This window comes from Haematobia irritans, chromosome 4 (assembly GCF_050003625.1).
Source record: "Haematobia irritans isolate KBUSLIRL chromosome 4, ASM5000362v1, whole genome shotgun sequence".
NCBI classification, from domain to species: domain Eukaryota; kingdom Metazoa; phylum Arthropoda; class Insecta; order Diptera; family Muscidae; genus Haematobia; species Haematobia irritans.
The window spans coordinates 170,276,203-170,295,839 of NC_134400.1; the positions used below are offsets into that span (position 1 = coordinate 170,276,203).

At 33.1% G+C, this 19,637-nt stretch overlaps 1 protein-coding gene across 1 annotated transcript in view; it reads left to right on the forward strand.

The window, feature by feature from the left end:
* Positions 1-19,637, forward strand: part of ara (araucan) — a 118,802-nt gene that overhangs the window by 78,707 nt on the left and 20,458 nt on the right. Inside the window, exon 3 of the mRNA XM_075305540.1 lies at positions 11,855-11,970. Within this exon, the coding sequence (XP_075161655.1) occupies positions 11,855-11,970 (116 nt within the window). The remainder of the gene's footprint in view (positions 1-11,854; positions 11,971-19,637) is intronic.

Here is a 19,637-nt window from a genome sequence, read left to right on the forward strand (position 1 = left end):
GAGATTTTTGAATTAAATCCATATAAAAATTAAGAAATTATTTTTTAATGTCAAATAAAAATCAAAGGAAAAAAAAATTCGAAAAAGAAAACATGTATACACCGCACACATGTCCAAATAATCAAATGATGATAACGTGAGAAAAAGAGTTCGAAATAAACCAATAAGCCATATTTAAACCATGTCTTATTGCAATGGCGTTTGTTTCCTAAGTAGCCGCAACAACAAAGCAAGACCAACACAAATCACATGGACATAAAAAACATAAACATGAAATTTTAATGGTCCCATTCAAAGTTTAGCATTAAAAAAAGGTGATTTTGAAAATTAATAAAACATTGATTTTATTCGATTTTTATATTGTATATGCAGGCGGAGACAGACGACATAGTGTTCAAATAATTAAAAATGTTAATTATTCATAATAAATCAATTGGCGGACAACAGTACATAATGTTTGAATCAACCAACTGAAATTCAAAATCAAATCTTCGAAACGACTGTGGAACGACTACAGAAAATCTCCATTTAAACTCCTAGATGATAAATTTTCTAAACAAATACTATTTGTGACCAAAAGACTATTATAATCGCCCAATAATACCAACAAAAGCTCATTTAACAAGTAAGATACCGAAATGTAGACATAATTGAATCTACACTGAAAAAAATATTGTCGTGTGTCCAAAGATTTCATGTCTTTAAAATACGAATGTGAATTTTTCTTAGCATAGAAAACGCATTTCTACTATATAAAGTTTTTTTCCTTGTCCAAATGCCAGGAAACTTTTCAATGGAGTCGTTCTGTTCCTATAGTTAAGAGATTCGACTTAGAATTGGGTATCTTTACACGAAAGAAAAGTTTCTTTGGCTAAGGTCAACTTGTCTTTAATAATTCTGCAAAATTGTACAAAATTAATGATATCCTCTGTAAATTTCATAAATGCGCTTTTGGGAAGTTGCCTAAAATTTGCTTTAGATTTAAATATTTCCCATATTTATTTTTTTACTAAAAATCTATAGATTTGGTAGAAGATTAACAAGTTTTGTCCAGATCGGGTCAGATTGAAATATACGTATATGGAAACATAAACCTTTATAAAGGGTGATACGGTAAAACTTTGGTCAATATAAACTTGACGCATTTCTTTCAATTTTGCATTTAAAAAACCTGAACACCCCTCATTTTGAAGGTGTGTGTGTGTAGAATGTTGCCCCTATTTTGATTTTGGAATTCACTCTTCAGTTGTCAAAATGCCGTCCAAGCAAGAAGAGCAGCGTATCAAAATTTTGCTCGCGCATCGCGAATATCCGAGCTACTCGCACGCAAAGCTGGCAAAATCGCTAAAAGTTGCCAAATCAACCGTTACAAATGTAATTAAAGTGTTTGGGGAACGTTTGTCGACAGCCATGAAGTCTGGATCGGGGGGAAATCGAAAACCAGAAGCCGCTGAGACGACAAAGAGAGTTGCCGGTAGTTTCAAGCGAAACCCTAACCTCTCTCTCCGAGATGCCGCAAATAAGCTGGGTGTATCGTCTACAACCGTGCATCGAGCCAAAAACGAGCCGGACTATCGACTTACAAGAAGGTAGTGACTCCAAATCGCGATGATAAACAAAATACGACGGCCAAAGCGTGATCCCGGAGGCTGTACACGACGATGCTGACGAAGTTTGACTGCGTGGTAATGGACGACGAAACCTACGTCAAAGCCGACTACAAGCAGCTTCCGGGACAGGAGTTTTATACGGCAAAAGGAAGGGGAAAGGTAGCAGATATTTTCAAGCACATAAAACTGTCAAAGTTCGCAAAGAAATATCTGGTTTGGCAAGCCATCTGTACCTGTGGCTTGAAAAGCAGCATTTTCATAGCTTCCGGGACTGTCAACCAAGAAATTTACGTGAAAGAGTGTTTGAATAAACGTCTGCTGCCTTTCCTGAAGAAACACAGTTGTTCCGTACTGTTTTGGCCGGATTTGGCATCTTGCCATTACGATCAAAAGGCCATGGAGTGGTACGCCGCTAACAACGTGCAGGTGGTCCCCAAGGACAGGAACCCTCCCAACACGCCAGAGCTCCGCCCAATTGAGAAATACTGGGCTATTGTCAAGCGGAACCAAAAGAAGACAAAAAAAAAACTGCTAAGGACGAGCAGCAGTTCAAGGCAAACTGGCTTTCTGCGGCGGCGAAGAAGGTGGACAAGGTGGCTGTACAAAATCTGATGGCAGGTGTCAAGCGTGAGGCCCGGCAATTCGGATTTGGAAAAGCGAAAGCCTAACTGAATATTTTTCCTGAATTTTATACTAATTGAACTGGAAAAAGAAATTTAATTTGATTTTTTAAATAAACGATTTCACCGATTTACACGCGTTTTTCCTTGACCAAATTTTGACCGTATCACCATTTATATAGCACCTAACAAATTTGAATGATTTGAAATAGTATCGAAAATATAGATCTACAAAATTAGTGCAAGGTATACTATAGTCGGCAGCGGCCGACTTAAGATTTCCTTTCTTGTTTTTCATGGGATATTCTTCTTGAAAAATGGAATTAAAGAACAACAAATATTGGCCGTTATGATAATTTTTGGCCACTTTTTATACCCTGATTTGATTCAAATTTTGCACAAGGGGTACATTTAATAGTATCGTTAAGTATGTCAAATTTTGTTAAAATCGGTTCAGATTTAGATATAGCTCACATATACATCTTTCGCCCGATTTGGACTTATATGGTCCCAAAAGCCCGAGATTTGCCCTGACTTACTTCAAATTTTGCACAAGCGGTACTTTTAACGATACTATTGTATGTGCCAAATATGTTCAAAATCGATTCTGATTTAGATATAGCTTCCATATATATCTTTCGTCCGATTTGAACTTATATGGCCTCAAAATCCAGGGTTTTGCCGTGATTTGCTTCAAATTTCGCACAAGGCGTACGTTTAGTAGTATCGGTAATTGTGCCAAATTTGGTTGAAATCGATTCAGATTTAGATATGGCTCCCATATATATCGTCCGTCCGATTTGCACTCATATGACCAGGGGGGCCAAAGTTATACTTCCATTTACGTGAAATTTCGCATAGATAGCAGAATTATTATTCTAACTATACATGTCAAATTTAGTCAAAATCGGTTCAGATTATATATAGCTCCCATATATACGTACACCAGAGTTGGGGAAATTTTAGACCCATTTTCAATGGAAGCTTCCTCCAATTAACTGGATAGTGTTAGCCGATTTAAATTTTAATTCTAGACATTTTGTAGAAGTAAAAAAAAATTGTCTCCTTTATATAGCTTCCAGCAAATGTGAAGTAGTTGAGATGGTAACACAAATTTTGGCCTACATAGGGGTGAAGGGTATAATATAGTCGGCCCCGCCCGACTTTAAGCTTTACTTACTTGTTTATATATATAGTTTTTTTGGATGATGTTCCTTTAGCTATGTTAATAGGGTCTAGCGCATTGATGTAAATAAAACAATTTTCTATTATATATTTCGCAACGTTTCGTCGATGTATGTCGACGAAATTATTACTGAATTTTTTACTTTCACACGTGAGCAAAGTCGTAATATTTTTTCCCACACGCAGAGAAGAAACATGATTGCCACAATCATATTCGAAGAGCAAAATAATATGATAGGAGCTATTTTTGCGGCGACCATGTAACATATTCACCTGCAACCACAAACAAAATTTTTTTTTTTGATTTCAATCACGAAAATCGCGGATTCAATCATTTTTTTTAATTGAAATGTCTTCAATCACGAAAATGATAGTATGAATCACCCATTATGATTGAAAACCAACACGATTTTCAATTAAAAATTTAATTGACTTTTGTCACGGAATCAATTAATTGTGTGATTGAATCAATTAAAAACGTGATTGATTTTTAACATAATATTCAATCACAGTTTTAATTGAATCAATCAAAATTTTAATTAATTTCGCGACAAAAATCATTCAACTATTTGATTCATTCAATTAAATAATTAATTGAAATTGGCTATAAATTTCATTCAAAAAAATTATATAATGCGCCCCCAAAATGGAATTAAGTTTTATTTTAAATAAAAGAAAATATGTATTTCTTATTAAAAATATTCAATATTTTATTCTTTTTTGAATTATGCAATATAAATTTGGTTCTTCTCAATTGTGTATTTTGTTCTAGCATAACTTACACATACAATTACTATCAATAACAACTATAGGGTGAAACAAGTATATACGGCCGTAAGTTCGGCCAGGCCGACGCTTATGCACCCTCCATCATGGATTGTGTAGAAACTTCTTCTAAACACTGCCATCCACAATCGAATTACTTAAGTTGAGGTAACGCTTGCCGATGGCAAGGTATCTTAAAACCTCCTAACAAAATTTTCTATAGAAATAAAATTTTCACAAAAATTTCTACAGAAATAAAATTTTAACAAAATTTTCTATAGAAATTAACTTTTGACAAAATTTTCTATAGAAATAAAATCTTGGTAGATTATTTTTGGCAACCATGATTGTGAACCGAATAAAATTTGAACAAAATTTTCTATAGAAATAAAATTTTGACAAAATTTTCTATAGAAATAAAATTTTGACAATGATGAAAATTTTATTATGAACCGAATAAAATTTTTACAAAATTTTCTCTAGAAATAAAATTTTGGTAGATTATTTTTGGCTCTAGTGGCAACCATGATTATGAACCGATATGGACCAATTTTTGTGTGATTGGACCAATTTTGGTATGGTTGTTAGCGACCATATACTAACACCACGTTCCTAATTTGAACCGGATCGGATCAATTTTGCTCCTCCAAGAGGCTCCGGAGGTCAAATCTGGAGAACGTTTCATATGGGGGCTATATATAATTATGGACCGATATGGACCAATTCTGGCACGGTTGTTAAAGATCATATACTAACACCATGTTCCAAATTACAACCGGATTGGATGAAATTTGCTTCTCTTGGAGACTTCGCAAGCCAATCTGGGGATCGGTTTATACGGGGGCTATATATAATTATGGACCGATATGGACCAATTCTGGCACGGTTGTTAAAGATCATATACTAACACCATGTTCCAAATTACAACCGGATTGGATGAAATCTTGGAGACTTCGCAAGCCAAATCTGGGGATCGGTTTATACGGGGGCTATATATAATTATGGACCGATGTGGACCAATTTCTGCATGATTGTTAGAGACCATAAACCAACATCGTGTACCAAATTTCAGCCGGATCGGATGAAATTTTCTTCTCTTTGAAACTCCGCAAGTCAAATCTGGGGATCGGTTTATATGGGGGCTATATATAATTATGGACCGATGTGATCCAATTTTTGCATGGTTGTTAGAGACCATATACCAACACCATGTACCAAATTTCAGCCGGATCGGATGAAACTTTCTTCTCTTTGAGGCTCCGCAAGTCAAATCTGGGGATCGGTTTATATGGGGGCTATATATAATTATGGACCGATGTGATCCAATTTTTGCATGGTTGTTAGAGACCATATACCAACACCATGTACCAAATTTCAGCCGGATCGGATGAAATTTGCTTCTCTTTTAGGCTCCGCAAGCCAAATCTGGGGATCGGTTGATATGGGGGCTATATATAATTATAGACCGATTTGGACCAATTTTTGCATGGTTGTTAGATACCATATACCAACACCATATACCAAATTTCAGCCGGATCGGATGTAATATGCTTCTGTTAGAGGCTCCACAAGACAAATCTGAGGGTCCCTTTATATGGGGGCTATACGTAAAAGTGGACCGATATGGCCCATTTTCAATACCATCCGACCTACATCGATAACAACTACTTGTGCCAAGTTTCAAGTCGATAGCTTGTTTCGTTCGGAAGTTAGCGTGATTTCAACAGACGGACGGACGGACGGACATGCTTAGATCGACTCAGAATTTCACCACGACCCAGAATATATATACTTTATGGGGTCTTAGAGCAATATTTCGATGTGTTACAAACGGAATGACAAAGTTAATATACCCCCATCCTATGATGGAGGGTATAAAAATAAACTATATAAATCATTATCGTCCTTATCATAATAATCATATCAGCATGTTCCTTCTTACATGTAGATGCGCCTAGATTTCCAATAAATCAGCAGCCTGTAAGCTAAATTAGTTTTTCTGAAAGTAAACAGAATAATTCGAATTTTATTTTGTTCAATTAAAAGTTAATTTTGTTAAACATTACCTGCATAGAATATCAAGTTCAATTCTTAGTTCCAGGTTACAGATGTATAATCTTCCTTAGCAGTAGTAGTGTTTTAGCATAAAAAGGTGTATTAAGGAGCTCGGTAATTTAATTCCTTTCCAAAATGTCCACATATTGAAATCGTCTATAAAAATTTGAACCAATCAAATACAAAAATAATGGGAAAGCAATGTAATATTTGGTATTATATTGATGATAACTTGCAAATTCTGGAAATAGAAAAAATATAAATGGAAAATACATATTTTTATTATTTTCGGATATTTTTCATATTTTTAAATGCAAAAGAAAGAACTTTTTAACCATTACATAATTCAGCTCATTAGTTTATATATCAGATATACTGCTCTCTATTTGGGTTCAAACTGAAAAAGGCAGGTAAAACAAAAATTAATTTAATGCCAACGCTACTTCGCAACTTGAAGGTGAATCTTCCAATAAACCCATACCACTCTTGGTTTTAAGAAAACTAGGAGTGAAAAAAATTTATAATTTTAAAAGATCAATACGGTACCCACCTTTTGATTGCAAACATATTCTTATATATTTGACAAAATTATGGAGTTGATGGGATTGATTGGTCTATTTCACGAAATAAAATTGGGCACTAAAAGAAATGAATAAAAAATATATTATTTTATTCAGTTTAATGTAAACAGGCTTCAATGGAAAACGGTATTCACATTTCATAATTTCTTACCTTCAATAAACGTAGATTGTTTTCCATTTTTACAATACCACAAAACGCAAACACAGGTAATTTCAAATGCGTTCTGTCATATATTTTTCAAACCTTTACCACGTGGCCGTTTGTTGTTTCACACTTTATTTATTTCAACCCTTTGCTATGATTTGTTGTTGCGTTCAAAATATTTATGCACACATTTTGAATGCAGCAGACAGAATGTCGCCAATCATGTTTTTCAATTTACGCGAAAAACAAAAACCCAACCGTTCGTTACGAGTTACTTCCACAGACTGATCTCTCCATCATACATTGTTGAATAAATACCAGTGCTGCCGCTACTACTTCAATCGAAGTATTTTGCTTCATTTTCACAAAATTTACTTCGTCACTCCTTCTTCTAAAAATCTGCTTCACTTTTTGTTCTGCTTCAAATTTTAAAATTTTTCCCCATATTACCTATTTGTTTTTCCTATTCCTTTAATTACGATGAACATATCGGTTTTAATCATTGAATTGTTAACCGATGTGGACCAATGTTTGCATAGTTGTTAGAGGCCATATACTTACACCATGTACCAAATTTCGGATGAAATTTGGTTCTCTTAGAGGCTCCGCAAGCCAAATCTGGGGATCAGTTTATATGGGGGCTATATATAACCGATGTGGACCAATTTGCATGGTAGTTAGAGATCATATGCTGAAACCATGTACCAAATTTCAGCTGGATCGTATGAAATTTGCTTCTCTTAGAGTCCCCGCAAACCAAATTTGGGGGTCCGTTTATATGGGGGCTATACGTAAAAGTGGACCGATATGGCCCATTTGCAATACCATCCGACCTACATCAATAACAACTACTTGTGCCAAGTTTCAAGTCGATAGCTTCTTTCGTTCGGAAGTTAGCGTGATTTCAACAGACGGACGCACATGCTCAGATCGACTCAGAATTTCACCACGACCCAGAATATATATACTTTATGGGGTCTTAGAGCAATATTTCGATGTGTTACAAACGGAATGACAAAGTTAATATACCCCCGTCCTATGGTGGAGGGTATAATAAAATGAATTCTATTGTTTTGTTTTCAAAAATGTATGCTACTTCAATTTTATTCAATCTACTCCACTTTTTTCCAAAATCTACTTCACTCAATTTTTCACTAGCGGCAGCACTGATAAATACCCGTTCTCTTGTTCTCTTTTCGCTCTTTCCATTGCTCAAAATTATTCAATTTCAATCACATAGGTGGTTGGATCAATCACATGTGTAATTGGAAACGGAAAAATTTTCAATCACGTTTGTAAAATTATTTCCGAATTGATTAACAAATTGATTGAATCAATTAATATTTTAATTGGAAAGGTAACAAATATCAATCATTTTTTAATTGGTTTTTATTCGGATTTGATTAAACAATTAATTGAATCAATTAACATATTAATTGAATACGTTTCAAAATTCAATTAAGTGTTTAATTGAAAAAAAAAATTGGTTATAATTTTTTGTGTGCATGTTGGCTTAGTGAACATGGTTCTAAGAAAAATAAAATTGTTCTCATCTAGAATGTTATTATATTGATAAAAACAATTATGTTTCCATTAAAAGACAACGGTCACGATCTAACATGTTATGGTATTCGTCAAAAATGTTTTTCTTCCAGTTAAAAGGACATGGTCACAACCTAAAATGTTTTGATCAATATGAAAAAACTATTTTCGTCGTCGAAAAAAGACACCACTTGAGAAAAGAAACCACAAAATTAACTTTATTTATTTGTTGTTTGTTTATTTGTATTTTTATTTGTATTTAAAATGTCGTGCAAGCAAACATCACATATTTTTACACACACTCTATTTTGGTTCAATTTCAAAAAGTAATCATTCCATATTTACTTCGTGCCCATTAAATGTACCAACGCAGGCATCATGTAACTGCAAATAAAATAAATTATACCATATATCAAAATGCAGAACAAAAAAAACAGGTACGTTTTCAATTAAACTTTCCTTTTTTGTGTTCACATAAAACCAAGTGCCACTTTGAATAAATAAATTAACACAAAACACAGTAATTCCGTATTCTCTGTCCATTTCAAGAAACAATCAACACACGACTGACGCGCAAAATGAAAAGCGTGTGTACCTGCTCAATGTTTTTATAAAATTCTTTTCGCTGCAAAAAAATTAAAAAATTAAATGGTTACGAAAACAATGTACATGGTTTTTATGGCCTTTTAATGGTTCTAGACATGCCTACACGTAACCTATAAACATACTTGTTTCTCTGCAAAAAAGTAAAAAAAATGAAAGGTCAAGTACATGATTTTTCCGACCATGTAATGGTCTCAAATTCAATCATTTAAATAATAGAACATGTTTGCGGCATTTGAAAACCATTTAAATGTTTATTGCCATCATATGTTTTTCTGCGCTCGAAAATTATTTTTACAATGATAAAATACATGGTTTTCGCGACAATTACATGCTCTAGATAAGCATTAAATGGACGCGGCAACCATGCCCAAACATGTTTTTTCTGTGCGTGTGCAGGGTGCCACCATCGAGCAATGGTTAGCATGCCCGCCTTGTATACACAATATCGTAGGTTCGATTCCTGCTTCGACCGAACACCAAAAAGTTTTTCAGCGGTGCTGGTGATATTTCTGAGGGTTTCAAAACTCGGACTCGGCTATAAAAAGGAGGTCGCTTGTCACTGAGCTTAACATCGAATCGGGCAGCACTCAGTGATAAGAGAGAAGTTTACCACATATATTTTAGGATTTTAATACAATCAAAAATATAACATGTTAAAGACATTGCGAAATAAAAATTGTAATGTTTGGAAAAAAATCATGCGAATTTACTTTTACACTTGAGCAAAATCTTTATTTTATTTCGTAATTGAAAAAAAAAACTTATAGTGTAACACAGTTGAGCACATACTAGCTTGTTTTAATTTTCTTTTTTTTTTGTTTTGAGTTCGCGGGAATTTTTGATACCTTTTCATTGGAGCAAAATCGTTGGCAATTGAAAACAATTTTTTACTTAAGTGTAAAGGTATGATATTCGCGCGAATATAATATAACCTGTTAAAGACATTGCGAAATAAAAATTGTGATGTTTGGAAAAAATCGTGCGAATTTACCTTCAGACTTGAGCAAAATCTTTATTATATTTCGCAATTGAAAAAAAGCTTATAGTGTAACACAGTTGAGCACATACTAGCTTGTTTTAATTTTTGTTTTTTTTTGTTTTGAGTACGCGGGAATTTTTGATACCTTTTCATTGGAGCAAAATCGTGGGTAATTGAAAACAATTTTTGACTTAAGTGTAAAGGTATGATATTCGCGCGAAGATTTTAAAAAGTTGTTGAAAATTCGCCCGATTTTTTTTAAATCTTTATACACGAGTAAAATTTTTATTTTATTTCGCAATAAAACAAAATTAGATTGTGCTCGAATGTAAAGGGTGATTTATTGCTATTGATCATTTGTTAGTCAAATATGTAAAGGAGCCCACTTCGAATTTTCGCCCGAATAAATATTTACCATTCATTGAAAGCATTCATTCAAATAGGCGATAGCTGTAGTAGTCTACGTGTTTGGTAAAATAGTTAGTTTCAACAAAATGAAATAAACTCTCAAAAATATTTCCTTGGTGTTTACTTTCATCAATGAAATAAGGTGTTCTTTCACAATGAAATAACACCCTAAACTTTGTTATGAAACAACACCCCAAAAGCGAAACAATACCTCAGATATCGTTGAATACAAAATTCAATATAAAAGTTTGCAGCTTTATTTCATTTCCGTTTTCGGGCCTTATTTCTTGGAGGCTTATTTCCCGGAGCCAAAATGAACCCCAATTTCCTTTTAGGGATTGTATTTCGTTTTCAGGAATGGCTCTCTGGGATTTGACAATGTTGGCAACTATACACACTGTTCATTGCGTTGTTATGTCATGGGGCATTATTTCGTGGAGCCTAAAGATACACTTTTAAAATTTGAATACAAGACGACTTCTATGAAAAGTTTATTTCATTCGGTCAAAAAAAAAAAAAACTTTGTATCAGAGAAATGTGTCCTCTATGCTAAGAAACATTTCATTGAGGACAAAAAGTGTCTGTGCTCACGATAATATTTCTTTCAGTGCAACTTACTATAATAGAGTATTGAAAATTAATATTTACTGTATACAATGGTGATTTTTATTCAATAATTAAAAAATTATTTATTTTACAAATCGCCTACAGATTTTATGGCAATATTTGAAATAGTTAGTTATGATGCTTGTAACGCCAATAACATAAAACTTTGTAAAGGTATTTTGTATTCTAGACTCAAATCCGTAGAGAAGACTAAATGTAGACATTCATCCATGTTTGACAATAAATAAATACAACATCCAATATTAATGGTCATATCAAATAATAAATATGTATAAACGTACATATTTATTATCATTGACGATGCCTTCTAATTTGTTGTTTTTTACCAATATACTCGTATAATGTCATCGATGATACTGATGCTATTATGAGACAGGCGACATGTTCACAAAATTATCTGTGACAAATGTTTTTGAGAACTAACCACATTTTTCTTTGGATCATATATATAGTTTTTTTTTTTTAATTTAATTTTAAATAAGGCAAGCAACGATTTATGAATATGTGTAAAAAGTCACTTAGGTAGGTCATCGGACAAAGAAGGAAATAATAGATTGGTGGGAAAATATCGATTTTTTTTTTCGTTTTCATCGATTATATGATATTTGCATTTACACATGTTCGTATAATGACCATAAATATGGGCATGAATTTTAAATTGATATATTTTTTCCCATATAATTGATGTGTGTGACCTGAGATATGTTCGTTTTGTTTGTTTTGTTTTACAGAGTAATCCTTATGGTTTGAAAGACACGGCAACGGGTACAGATATGTCAGCATGGACCTCTGCTGGGCTTCAACCGACAACGGGTTATTATTCTTATGATCCCATGTCTGCATATGGGTAAGTTTAAAAAATCGTACTATTCTTAATGTACATATAGGAAAATATTAACATACATCAGGTCCGATAAAAGAGTTAAGTTATCTAGCACATAAATAGAAAACAAGTATATACGGCCGTAAGTTCGGCCAGGCCGAAGCTTATGTACGTACCCACCACCATGGATTGCGTAGAAACTTCTTCTAAACACTGCCATCCACAATCGAATTACTTAAGTTGCGGTAACGCTTGCCGATGGCAAGGTAAACCTCCTGACTCCGTCTTCTAAATTGTATGTAAGTCCATACGTGGTATATATTAAATAAAAAAAGATCGATTAAATATGTATATAATTCAGTTTGACCAAATTTTCTATAGAAATAAAATTTTGACAAAATTTTCTATAGAAATAAATTTTTAATAAAATAAAATTTTCACAAAATTTTCTATAGAAATAAAATCTTCACAAAATTTTCTATAGAAATAAAATTTTGACAAAATTTTCTATACAAATAAAATTTTGATAAAATTGTCTATACAAATGAAATTTTGACAAAATTTTCTATACAAATAAAATTTTAATAAAATTTTCTATAGAAATAAATTTTTGACAAAATTTTCTATAGAACTAACATTTTCACAAAATTTTCTATAGAAATAAAATTTTGACAAAATTTTTTATAGAAATAAAATTTTGACAAAATTTTCTATAGAAATAAAATTTTGACAAAATTTTCTATACAAATAAAATTTTGATAAAATCTTCTATTGAAATAAAATTTTGACAAAATTTTCTATAGAAATAAGGTTTTAACAAAATTTTCTATAGACATAAAACTTTGACAAAATTTTCTATACAAATAAAATGTTGACAAAATTTTCTATACAAATAAAATGTTGATAAAATTTTCTATACAAATAAAATTTTGACAAAATTTTCTATACAAATAAAATTTTAATAAAATTTTCTATAGAAATAAAATTTTCACAAAATTTTCTATAGAAATACAATTTTGACAAAACTTTCTATAGAAAAGAAATTTTAACAAATTTTCTATAGAAATAAAATTTTAACAAAATTTTCTATAGAAATATAATTTCGACAAAATTTTCTATACAAATAAAATTTTGACAAAATTTTCTATACAAATAAAATATTGATAAAATTTTCTATACAAGTAAAATTTTGACAAAATTTTCTATACAAATAAAATTTTAATAAAATTTTGTATAGAAATAAAATTTTCACAAAATTTTCTATAGAAATAAAATTTTGACAAAATTTTCTATAGAAATAAAATTTTGACAAAATTTTCTATAGAAATAAAATTTTAATAAAATTTTCTATAGAAAAAAAATTTTCACAAAATTTTCTATAGAAATAAAATTTTTACAAAATTTTCTATAGAAATAAAGTTTTGACAAAATTTTCTATAGAAATGAAATTTTGACAAAATTTTCTATAGAAATAAAATTTTAACAACATTTTCTTTTTGGTAGATTATTTTTGGCTCGAGTGGCAACCATGATTATGAACCGATATGGACCAATTTTGGTAGGGTTGTTAGTGGCCATATACTAACACCACGTTCCAAATTTGAACCTGATCGGATGAATTTTGCTCCTTCAAGAGGGTCCGGTTTATATGGGGGCTATATATAATTATGGACCGATGTGGATCAATTTTTGTATGGTTGTTAGGGACCATATACTAACACCATGTACCGGATCGGATGAAATTTGCTTCTCTTAGAGGCTCCGCAAGCCAAATCGGGCGATCGGTTTATATGGGGGCTATACATAATTATCGACCGATGTGGACCAATTTTTGTATGGTTGTCAGAGACCATATACTAACACCATGTACCAAATTTTAACCGGATCGGATGAAATTTGCTTCTGTTAAAGGCTCCGCAAGCCAAATCGGGGGATCGGTTTATATGGGGGCTATATATAATTATTGACCGATGTGGACCAATTTTTGAATGGTTATTAGAAATCATATGCTGACACCATGTACCAAATTTCAGCGGGATCGGATGAAATTTGCCTCTCTTAGAGGATCTGCAAGCTAAATTTGGGGGTCCGTTTATATGGGGGCTATACCTAAAAGTGGACCGATATGGCCCATCCGACCTACATCAATAACAACCACTTGTGCCAAGTTTCAAGTCAATAGCTTGTTTCGTTCGGAAGTTAGCGTGATTTCAACAGACGGACGGACGGACGGACATGCTCAGATCGACACAGAATTTCACAACGACCCAGAATATGTATACTTTATGGGGTCTTAGAGCAATCTTTCGATGTGTTAGAAATAGAATGACAAAGCTAATATACCCCCATCCTATAGTGGAGGGTATAACAATATTAAACTAATATGAAAAATATTAAACGATATATTACCTCATACACACTGAAAAAACAGCATGCCCGGTTCCAAAGATTTTGTCTTTACTTTAACAATTTTGGTATTGATTCCTAGCGAAAGAAGCGGAGAATTAAAGTAAGAATACTTTTAAGACACAATTTTCTTTTAAATTTGGGGTTTGTGTACTTGATTCTTGGAAGCAAATTTTAATTATTCGTCAAAGTCCTTTAAAAACAAATTAACGACACCTTTATTTTTCAAATTCAGACTCGACTTCCAGTAGAGATTATGCTACGTTTCAAGTAAAAAACATCCTTAAAATAAAGTGTTGAAAAACATGTCTCATTTGTGAACGATTTTTAGCTTTGTTGTCAAGATGCAAAAAGACAACAAATTGAAAGACAATTTCATTAATTTTAAAGAATTTTTCTGGATTATTAAAGTCAAGTTAGCCAAAAAATGTTATGATACTCATTTTTAAGTGAAATCACTTAATTATAAGGAAAACACGACTTCATTGAAAAGTTTATCGACTTTTGGAAAAAACTTTATATTAGAGAAATGCGTCTTCTACGCATAAGGAAAAAAAATTGTTGGTCATGTTCAATTAGTATTAATTTCGACATCGGTTTCTATATGAGTGATGCATCGAAGTAATGATCTAAAATATACAGCTGGAGATATATAAACTAAAGGATATAATAGAATCCTAGGCTCTAAGTTCAGTGAAATCGCTGCACCTCACTGGCCAAGAAATAAAATTCCAATTGACAAGATATACCATAAAATCCTTTTAGTTTCCCACCATATAACTTACTAAATTTATAGCAGCTTTGTAAAGTAAGCAAAGTCAATAAGCACTACTTTCTCAATCGCTCATTCAGGCGGCAAAATGCAGATTATAAGGTACTCCATAAAACGTATGTAGTTCTACTATCGACTCCCATATAGAATCAAATTTTTGGTTGTGGATAAAAAAGGCAAATTAAATACCTACCCACATCTTTTCGTGATCGTTTTATATAGAAGAGTCTACAAATTCAACCGAATCCGAGAAATATGTTTGTTACACGATGCTCCGAAGTCAAATCTATGGATCGGTTTATAAGGGGGTACATGTATGGACCGATATGGATGAATTTTTGCATATATGTTAGAGGCCATATACCACATTTTAACATATTTTAACCATATCGAAATTTGATCTTCCAGTTATATATAATTATGGTCCGATATGAACCAATTTTTACATGGTTGATAAAGGTACAACATTTTAACCCTTTCGGATGAAATTTGCTCTTCCAGGAGGCTCCGGAAGTCAAATCTGGGGATCGGTTTATACGGGGGCTATATCAAATTATGGATCGATATTAATTTTGAGCATTGCCTAAAAATTGTGCACAAGCAAACTTAATAAATATTAATAAAATCTTCTGATGTGAATTACTACCGTTCATAGTCGAGTAACTAATCGCACAAAAACTGAAAAAAAAAAAATAGTTTTCGTGTATTCCACAAGATTTCACAAAATGCCGAAAAATTCAATTCAGGAATGGCAAGTTTTGACTTTTACGACAAAAATTAAAATAAACAAGTATTTACAGCAGTAAGTTCGGCCAGGCTGAATCTTAAATACCCACCACCCTGAATAAAATATAATAGTTTCCTTAGACAACTCATCGTCGTAGCGTGTTACTTGATAATATATAGAATTTCAAGGGGTTTGATGACAGACGTTCTCCCAAGTACATCTGATCAACCACTACGTTTCCCGAAGATACATTTAGTGATTCTACCTATGAAGACTAGATCAGATTCTGGATTTATAACAACCATTTTTGTTTGAGTTTTAGAGGAATCATAAACATCTCATGTATGTAAGTGTGCATGAAAATGATGAAATAACTCCAAGATTTGAAATCTAAAATCTGTACATTTTCAAATGATTAGAAGAAGTAAAATTACTTATTTTCGTACGATTCCCAAAAATAGTAAGAATGAAGTACAACAGGGCATTACATTTTCCTGGTTTTAACAACGCTTTGTGGAAATCTCAAAATGTATGGAACATTTAGTTCAATTTTCGTACGAGTTAGTTTATTCATCCTATAAAACAGTTTACTTTTTTTCCGGTGTAAATTCTAAGTATTAATAACATTTTGTTTCAGTGTACATAGACAATAGCAGTAATCATACATTTGCTTTAATAATAATTTACATCTATGGAACATAGGTAACTACAAATAATAGGAGGTTTCTAATTACAGACCTCTGTTTAATCGAATGTAAAACAAGTCATGAATTGTTGTTGTACATGAGATTGAATTCAAAGCTCTCTTTTGAACCCGGCTCACCAGATTGTTAGGAGAGTGCGCGAGAGTGAGAGAGAAAGATAGTGAACGGCATAGTTTAAAGGGAAATGAACTTGATGTTGTGTGTGAACAAGGTTTTTGATTTGTTAACAAGATTACTATTTTCAAAATACAACAACAATTGCAACAAAATGCCTAGCAAAATATTAGTTGTTGTAGCTTTTCAGTTATGCATTTTGTATATATTTGTTATAACCATTGATGATGTGGCTGTGGCTGTTGTTTTTCGTATCTCTCCATTATACAATTGCCACCCACTTTATGATTTTGTTTTTTTTTTCCAACAACCATAGGCCATTATTAGAGAGAACCAGTCACAAGTACAATAACAGCTCTGAACAAATTATAGAGCCACATGTCAAGCTCTACAGATTCGTGATGGTTTGATTCGTTTCAAAAAACAAAAAAGAAAAGAAAAAATAGAGAAAAAAACATTGCTGCAGTCAGCCAACCAATCACTCAATGAATGTGGTCGCGGTGATTCGCCCCTTCAATGTTTTCCCTTTTTGCTTTGACAAATGTTTGTGACACATGCAATATTTGTCCCGTCAGAAGCGCATTTGCGTTGCCATTATCTTTAACATCATCGCCATTGCCATTACCTGTATTATATGTCGAACGTTAGAGAGATTTAGAGAGAAGCTATACCGAAACCGAAAACTACCATAACATTCAACAATTTAGATCCTAGTTTTTACTTTGCCATTAACAAAAAACTCTAATTATAGTTTAGAATTTCTTGTTGTTGCTGCGGAAATTTAATTGCCATCATCATGAAATTAGTTTTGCTAAAAACACAAAAATGAACTTTTGTTAACTTTTAAGAATAACAAAAATGTAACACGCTTTTCGGAATAGTTTTTAGATGTCATGTTTTTTTAGACGTCTCAACGTCACATACATATTGATGCAAAACTCAAATTGCAATCAATTGGGAGGTTTCATAGAAACGAAAAACAATTGGACAAGTTTTATCGCTTATCGTTTGGGACAAAAATGTGCAAAGAGAAATAATTTTGATTTAATCACAAAACTAATTGTTCCAATCACAAAAATTACAACAGCGTTTACAGAATTAATTAGACAAACAACATTAAATGATTTCTTCACCAAATTCAATTAACTTTTCATTGATTCAATTAAAAGTTTTTATAGACTCAATAATTATACCCTAAAGCACATAGTGGTCAGTGATCTGCCAAAATATTGATTTTAAACCCCATAAGATATATACCAATCGACTCAGAATCACCTACTGAGTCGATATAGCGCTTGGTGTCCGTCTGTACGTCTGTACGTCCGTCCGTCAGTCCATGTATTTGTTGTTCGCAGGATTCCGGTCGCAATTATTAACCGATTTCGATGAAATGTCTGTTCCGATTGTGATAAAACTCCCATAACCATGTACCCCTTAATGTTCTTAAATATGGAAATGCGGTTTTTCCCCAAACTTATACCATTGATACCCCACAAACAATGTTTACTAATTAAGTAGGTGGTTTAGGGTATGATATAGTCGGCCCCGCCCGACTTTCTACTTTACTTTTACCATAGGATGGGGGGTATATTAACTTTGTCATTCCGTTTGTAACACATCGAAATATTGCTCTAAGACCCCATAAAGTATATATTGTGGGTCGTGGTGAAATTCTGTGTCGATCTGATCATGTCCGTCCGTCCGTCCGTCTGTTGAAATCACGCTAACTTCCGAACGAAACAAGCTATCGACTTGAAACTTGGCACAAGTAGTTGTTATCGATGTAGGTCAGATGGTATTGCAAATGGGCCATATCGGTCCACTTTTACGTATAGCCCCCATATAAACGGACCCCCAAATTTGGCTTGCAGACCCTCTAAGAGAAGGAAATTTCTTCGGATCCGGCTGAAATTTGGTCCATGGTGTTAGTATATGGTCTGTAACAACCATGCAAAAATTGGTCCACATCAGTCCATAATTATATATAGCCCCCATATAAACCGATCCCCCGATTTGGATTTCGGAGCCTCTAAGTGAAGCAAATTTTATCCGATCCGGCTGAAATTTGGTACATTGTGTTAGTATATGGTCTCTAACAACTATGCAAAAATTTATCTACAGCGGTCAATAATTATATATAGCCCCCACATAAACCGATCTGGCTTGCGGAGCCTCTAAGAGAAGCAAATTTCATCCGATCCGGCTGAAATTTGGTACATGGTGTTAGTATATGGCCTCTAACAACCATGCAAAAATTGGTCCATATCGGTCCATAATTATATATAGCCCCCTTATAAACCGATCCCCCGATTTGGCTTTCGGAGCCTCTAAGAGAAGCATATTTCATCCGATCCGGCTGAAATTTGAAACATTGTGTAAGTATATGGTCTTTAACAACCATGCAAAAATTGGTCCATATCGGTCCATAATTATATATAGGCCCCATATAAACCGATCCCCAGATTTGGCTTGCGGAGCCTCTAAGAGAAGCAAATTTCATCCTATCCGGCTGAAATTTGGTACATGGTGTTAGTATATGGTCTCTAACGACCATGCAAAAATTGGTCCACATCGGTGCATAATTATATATAGCTCCATATAAACTGATCGCCAGATTTGACCTCCGGAGCCTCTTGGAAGACCAAAATTCATCTGATTCAGTTGATATCACTAGCCAACAGTCGTTTTGTGATTTGTTTCTAGCATATTTTTTCTTATTGATTTTGACCTACGAAACACGAAAATGAGTTTTAAAAAATTTTCTGTCGATTGGTTTTAGAGATACAATTTTTTTAATTTTGTTTTTTAAATTTTATATATATTAACACCACGTACCAAATATATTTGGTACGTGGTGTTAATATATGGCCTCAAACACCCATGCAAAAATTGGTCGAAATCGGTCCATAATTATATATAGCCCCATATAAACCGATCCCGAGATTTGGTTTTGGAGCCTCTTGAAGGA